The sequence below is a fragment of the Gopherus evgoodei genome, unplaced genomic scaffold (genome assembly GCF_007399415.2).
Source record: "Gopherus evgoodei ecotype Sinaloan lineage unplaced genomic scaffold, rGopEvg1_v1.p scaffold_43_arrow_ctg1, whole genome shotgun sequence".
NCBI classification, from domain to species: Eukaryota; Metazoa; Chordata; order Testudines; family Testudinidae; genus Gopherus; species Gopherus evgoodei.
In genome coordinates this window covers 729,627-735,773 of record NW_022060064.1, presented here as the reverse complement: position 1 = coordinate 735,773, position 6,147 = coordinate 729,627, and the positions used below count along the sequence as shown (strand labels likewise).

General features: G+C 58.7%; 1 protein-coding gene across 1 annotated transcript in view; it reads left to right on the top strand.

Annotated features, from left to right (window-relative positions):
* LOC115642601 (aurora kinase B-B-like) overlaps positions 1-5,741 on the top strand; it is a 13,880-nt gene extending 8,139 nt beyond the window's left edge. The window contains exons 2-4 of the mRNA XM_030546243.1: positions 4,005-4,213; positions 4,291-4,465; positions 5,222-5,741. Of these exons, the coding sequence (XP_030402103.1) occupies positions 4,005-4,213; positions 4,291-4,465; positions 5,222-5,398 (561 nt within the window). The 3' untranslated portion in view covers positions 5,399-5,741. The remainder of the gene's footprint in view (positions 1-4,004; positions 4,214-4,290; positions 4,466-5,221) is intronic.
* Positions 5,742-6,147: the final 406 nt, after the last annotated feature.

Here is a 6,147-nt window from a genome sequence, read left to right as displayed (position 1 = left end):
GAGTGGGGCGTGCGGCCTAATGGTTAGAGCAGAGGGGATGGGAGCTAGGAGTCATAGAATCTCAGGGTTGGAAGGGACCTCAGGAGGGATCTACTCCAACCCCCTGCTCAAAGCAGGGCCAACCCCAACTAAATCATCCCAGCCAGGGCTTTGTCAAGCCAGGCCTTAAAAACCTCTAAGGAAGGAGATTCCACCACCTCCCTAGGGAACCCATTCCAGTGCTTCACCACCCTCCTAGTGAAATAGTTTTTCCTAATATCCAACCTAGACCTCCCCCACTGCAATGTGAGACCATCGCTCCTTGTTCTGTTATCTGCCACCGCTGAGAACAGTCTAGATCCATCCTCTTTGGACCCCCCTTCAGGTAGTTGAAAGCAGCTATCAATCCCCCCTCATTCTTCTCTTCTGCAGACTAAACAATCCCAGTTCCCTCAGCCTCTCCTCATAAGTCATGTGCTCCAGCCCCCTGATCATTTTTGTTGCCCTCCGCTGGACTCTTTCAATTTTTCCACATCCTTCTTGTAGTGTGGGGCACAAAAGTCCAGATGAGGCCTCATCAATGTCAAATCGAGGGGAATGATCAGGTCCCTCGATCTGCTGGCAATGCCCCTACTTATACAGCCCAAAATGCTATTAGCCTCTTTGGCAACAAGGGCACCCTGCTGACTCATATCCAGCTTCTCGTCCACTGTAACCCCAGGTCCTTTTCTGCAGAACTGCTTCCTAACCATTCGGTCCCTAGTCTGTAACGGTGAATGGGATTCTTCCGTCCTAAGGGCAGGACTCTGCACTTGTCCTTGTTGAACCTCATCAGGTTTCTTTTGCCCTAGTCCTCTAACTTGTCTAACTCCCTCTGGACCCTATCCCTACCCTCCAGCATATCTACCACTCCTCCCAGTTTAGTGTCATCTGCAAACTTGCTGAGGGTGCAATTCATCCCATCCTCCAGATCATTAATGAAGATACTGAACAAAACCGGCCCCAGGACCGACCCTTGGGGCACTCTGCTTGAAACTGGCTGCCAACTAGACATGGGTCCATCGATCACTAGCCATTGAGCCTGACGATCTAGCCAGCTTTCTATCCACCTTATAGTCCATTCATCCAGCCCATACTTCTTTAACTTGCTGGCAAGAATACTGTAGGAGACCGTATCAAAAGCTTTGCTAAAGTCAAGGTATATCACATCCACTGCTTTCCCCATATCCCCAGAGCCACTTATCTCCTCATAGAAGACAATTAGGTTAGTCAGGCATGACTTGCCCTTGGTGAATCCATGCTGACTGTTCCTGATCACTTGCCTCTCCTCGAAGTGCTTCAGAATGGATTCCTTGAGGACCTGCTCCATGATTTTTCCAGGGACTGAGGTGAGGCTGACTGATGTGTAGTTCCCCGGATCCTCCTCCTTCCCTTTTTTAACGATGGGCACTACATTAGCCTTTTTCCAGTCATCCAGGACCTCCCTCGTTCGCCATGAGTTTTCAAAGATAATGGCCAATGGCTCTGCAATCACATCCGCCAACTCCTTTAGCACCCTCGGATGCAGCGCATCCAGCCCCATGGACATGTGCTCGTCTCCAGTTTTTCTAAATGGTCCTGAACCCCTTCTTTCTCCACAGAGGGCTGGTCACCTCCTCCCCATACTGTGCTGCCCACTGCAGCAGTCTAGGAGCTGACCTTGTTTGTGAAGACCGAGGCAAAGAAAGCATTGAGTCCATTAGCTTTTTCCACATCCTCTGTCCACTAAGTTACCTCCCTCATTCAGCAAAGGCCCCACACTTTCCTGGACTTTCTTCTTGTTGCTAACGTACCTGAAGAAACCCTTCTTGTTCCTCTTAACATCTCTTGTTAGCAGCAACTCCAAGTGTGATTTGGCCTTCCTGATTTCACTCCTGCATGCCTGAGCAATAGTTTTATACTCCTCCCTGGTCATTTGTCCAATTTTCCACTTCTTGTGTCTTTTTTTTTGTGTTTTAAATTCAGCAAGGATTTCACCGTTAAGCCAAGCCAGTCGCCTGCCATATTCTTTCTACACATCGGGATGGTTTGTTTCTGCACCCTCAATAAGGCTTTAAAATACAACCAGCTCTCCCAGACTCCTTTCCCCCTCATGTTATTCTCCCAGGAGATCCTGCCCATAGTTCCCTGAGGGAGTCAAAGTCTGCTTTTCTGAAGTCTAGGGTCCGTATTCTGCTGCTCTCCCTTCTTCCTTGCATCAGGATCCTGAACTCGACCATCTCATGGTCACTGCCTCCCAGGTTCCCGTCCGGTTTTGCTTCCCCTACTAACTCTTCTCTGTTTGTGAGCAGCAGGTCAAGAAGAGCTCTGCCCCTAGTTGGTTCCTCCAGCACCTGGACCAGGAAATTGTCCCCTACACTTTCCAAAAACTTCCTGGATTGTGTGTGCACCGCTGTAGCGCTCTCCCAGCAGATATCAGGGTGATTAAAGTCTCCCATGAGAACCAGGGCCTGCGATCTTGTAACTTCTGCTAGTTGCCGGAAGAAAGCCTCATCCCCCTGGTCTGGTGGTCTATAGCAGCTCCCACCACGACATCACCCTTGTTTCTCACACTTCTTCACTTAATCCAGAGACTCTCAGGTTTTTCTGCAGTTTCATACTGCTCTCTTACATACAATGCAACTCCCCCACCTTTTCTGCCCCGCCCGTCCTTCCTGAACAGTTTATATCCATCCATGACCGGACTCCAGTCATGCGAGTTATCCCACCAATTCTCTGTTATTCCAATCACATCATAGTTCCTTGACTGTGCCAGGACTTCCAGTTCTCCCTGCTTGTTTCCCAGGCTTCTTGCGTTTGTGTCTAGACACTTAAGATAACGCGCTGATTGTCCTGTTTTCTCGGTCTGAGACAGGAGTCCTCCCCTTTTGCACTCTCCTTCTCGTGCTTCCTCCCGGTATCCCATTTCCCCACTTATCTCGGGGCTTTGGTCTCCTTCCCCCGGTGAACCTAGTTCAAAGCCCTCCTCCCCCGGTGAGCCGGCCTGCTTGTGAAGATGCTCTTCCCTCTCTTCGTTAGGGGGAGCCCGGCTCTGCCTAGCATTCCTCCTCCTTGGAGTCTTGGGCTCTCTCCCTGGCTCTGGGAGGGGAGCGGGAGCTAGTGAGTTAAAGGGGGTGAGGGGGCTGGGAGGCAGGACTCCTGGGTTCTCTCCTCGGTTCTGGAGGGGAGTTGGGGCTACACTGGTTGCGGCTCTGCTCCTGGTCTACTGGGTGCCCTTCTGCAAGTCACTTCCGCTCTCTGTTGCCTCAGTTTCCCAATCAGCAGGGGGGGCTCTCCCCTTGCAGGCTGGGCTGGCCCCAGGGCGGCACTAGGGGGCGCTGAGGAGCAGGGAGGCTCAGCAGGCAGGGCTGGCCCCAGGGGGCTGCTAGGAGGCACTGTGGGGCAGGGGACTCAGCAGGGGGCGCTCTCCCCTGGCAGGCAGGGCTGGCCACAGAGCGGCACTAGGGGGCACTGTGGGGCAGGAGGCGCTCTCCCCTTGCAGGCTGGGCTGGCCCCAGAGCGGCACTAGGGGGCGCTGAGGAGCAGGGAGGCTCAGCAGGCAGGGCTGGCCCCAGGGGGCTGCTAGGAGGCACTGTGGGGCAGGGGACTCAGCAGGGGGCGCTCTCCCCTGGCAGGCAGGGCTGGCCACAGAGCGGCACTAGGGGGCACTGTGGGGCAGGAGGCGCTCTCCCCTGGCAGGCAGGGCTGGCCCCAGAGCGGCACTAGGGGGCACTGTGGGGCAGGGGGTGCTCTCCCCTGGCAGGCAGAGCTGGCCCCAGAGCGGCACTAGGGGGCGCTGTGCTGTGGGGACCAGAATATTATTTAACATTTTCCGCTGCAGGCAGAGGAACTTATTTTTGTCCCCCGAACATTTATTTTTAACCTGTGCGCCCCCGTTTTTTAGGGGCAGTAAGAAGGGGGCGCAGGTGGAAACAAGTGGGAATTTTCCTTGTTTCAAAGGCCTGGCCCCCGCCCCCCGAAGCGTTTTTGAAAAGCTTGGATTTTAGGAGGGAAATGGGGGGGTTGCGCCAGCCCAGCCCCCTGACCGCCCGCGCTCTGCCCTGCAGTTCATGGAGGAGCTCGCTGACGCACTCATCTACTGCCACGCCAAGAAGGTGATTCACCGCGACATCAAGCCGGAAAATCTCCTGATGGGCCTGAAGGGCGAGCTCAAGATCGCCGACTTCGGCTGGTCCGTGCACGCGCCCTCGCTCAGGTGAGAGCCGGCCGGGCGGGGGGGGGTCCCTGCGCCGTCCTCAGCTTGGCACTCACCCCGCACCGCTTCCCCCGCAGGCGGAGGACCATGTGCGGCACGCTGGATTACCTGCCCCCCGAGATGATCGAGGGCAAGACGCACGACGAGAAGGTGGATCTGTGGTGCATCGGGGTCTTGTGCTACGAGCTCCTGGTGGGGCAGCCGCCCTTCGAGAGCTCCACCCACACGGAGACATACCGCCGCATCACCAAGGTGAGGTGCTCTGCCCCAGAGGTGGCTGCCTCTCAGCGCCGGGCGAGGGGTCCCTGGGTAACCAGCCGCCCCGCCCCAGAGGTGGCTGCATCTCAGCGCCGGGCGAGGGGTCCCTGTGTAACCAGCCGCCCCGCCCCAGAGGTGGCTGCATCTCAGCGCCGGGCGAAGGGTCCCTGGGTAACCGGCCGCCCCGCCCCAGAGGTGGCCGCATCTCAGCACCAGGCGAGGGGTCCCTGGGTAACCAGCCGCCCCGCCCCAGAGGTGGCTGCATCTCAGCGCCGGGCGAGGGGTCCCTGAGTTACCAGCCGCCCCGCCCTAGAGGTGGCCGCATCTCAGCACCAGGTGAGGGGTCCCTGAGTTACTAGCCACCCCGCCCCAGAGAGATGTGGCAGAATAACTCACGGCACATTGTGGGGGGCTGCACGGGCAGTCCCCTGTCACCCTCGGGTTGCTGCTGTGGGTTTCGGCCCTTTCGCATCCCTCTGAGGGGTCCCCCAAGTCTGGGATGATCTGTGCTCTCGCCCCTCACACCTGGGCACCTCAGTCATGAGCTCCAAGCTGAGGGCGTTACTCGAGCTCCAAGTGGGAAGGTGGGCGCAAAGGGGTGTCCCCCCCCCCCGGGCCCCACAGCAGAGAAGAGAACCCAGGAGTCCTGGCTTCCAGCTCCTCGTGCTCTAGCCCCCGAGACCCACTCCCCGCGTCGGGGATCGAACCCAGGCGTCCGGGCTCTCTCTGACTCTGTGCGCCCCCCGGCAGGTGGATCTGCAGTTCCCGCCGTTCATGTCGGAAGGTTCCCGGGACCTGATCTCCAAGCTGCTGCGCCACAACCCCGCGGAGCGGCTGCCGCTGCGGGCCGTGCTGGAGCACCCCTGGGTGAAGGCCCACTCGCGCCGGGTGCTGCCGCCCGTCTTCAACCCCGCCCCTGCCAACTAGCCGTGCCCCACGGCCACACGTGACGCCAGTCCCCGTCTCCCGCCCGGCCTCCCTCGGCCGATCGCGGGCAGGGGGCACGGGGCCGACACACCCGCTCGGGCCTGTGAATACAGGTGCGGCTGCCAGTCCCTGACCCCGGGAGGTTTTGCTGGCCACCTTCCCAACTGTCAGGCTAGGGCCGCCCCCCATGCCCAGAGGGGCAGCGGGTCCCTGCCCCCCCTCCTTTCCTGCCCATGTGCCACAGGGTGGGGGCATGCCCCCGGCGCGCCCTGTTTTAAACGTCCCTGCGGGAGGCTGCGTGCCCCCTGCCCTCTTTTTAATAAAATTTGGAGTTACTTTGCCATGGGGTCCTCTTGCGTCTGTCTGTTGGGAAAGGGCAGAGACAAGAGTGGGGGGCAGCTTGGGGGTGGGGCCTGTGGGGGGTGGGCATATGGGGCGGGGAGGGGCTCAGCAGCCTTTGTTTCTAGCCTTTAACCCCCCACTTCTACTTCCCCACGCCCCAGTTGCCCTCCACGTGACCTGGATTTGACCTGATGTCCCCCCAACCCAGCTCCTGGCTGCCTGCAGCCCCCCATGGCCGTGACCCAGCCTGGTACATAGGGGGCGCTCCGCTGCTGGGAGTGGGGTGGGGGTCCCAATGTCCAAGGGCAGCACTAGGGGGTGTTGTGGGGTGGGGGCAACAGGGGGCGCTCTCCTCTGCAGGCAGGGCTGGCCCCAGGGCACTAGGAGGCACTGTGGGGCAGGGACAC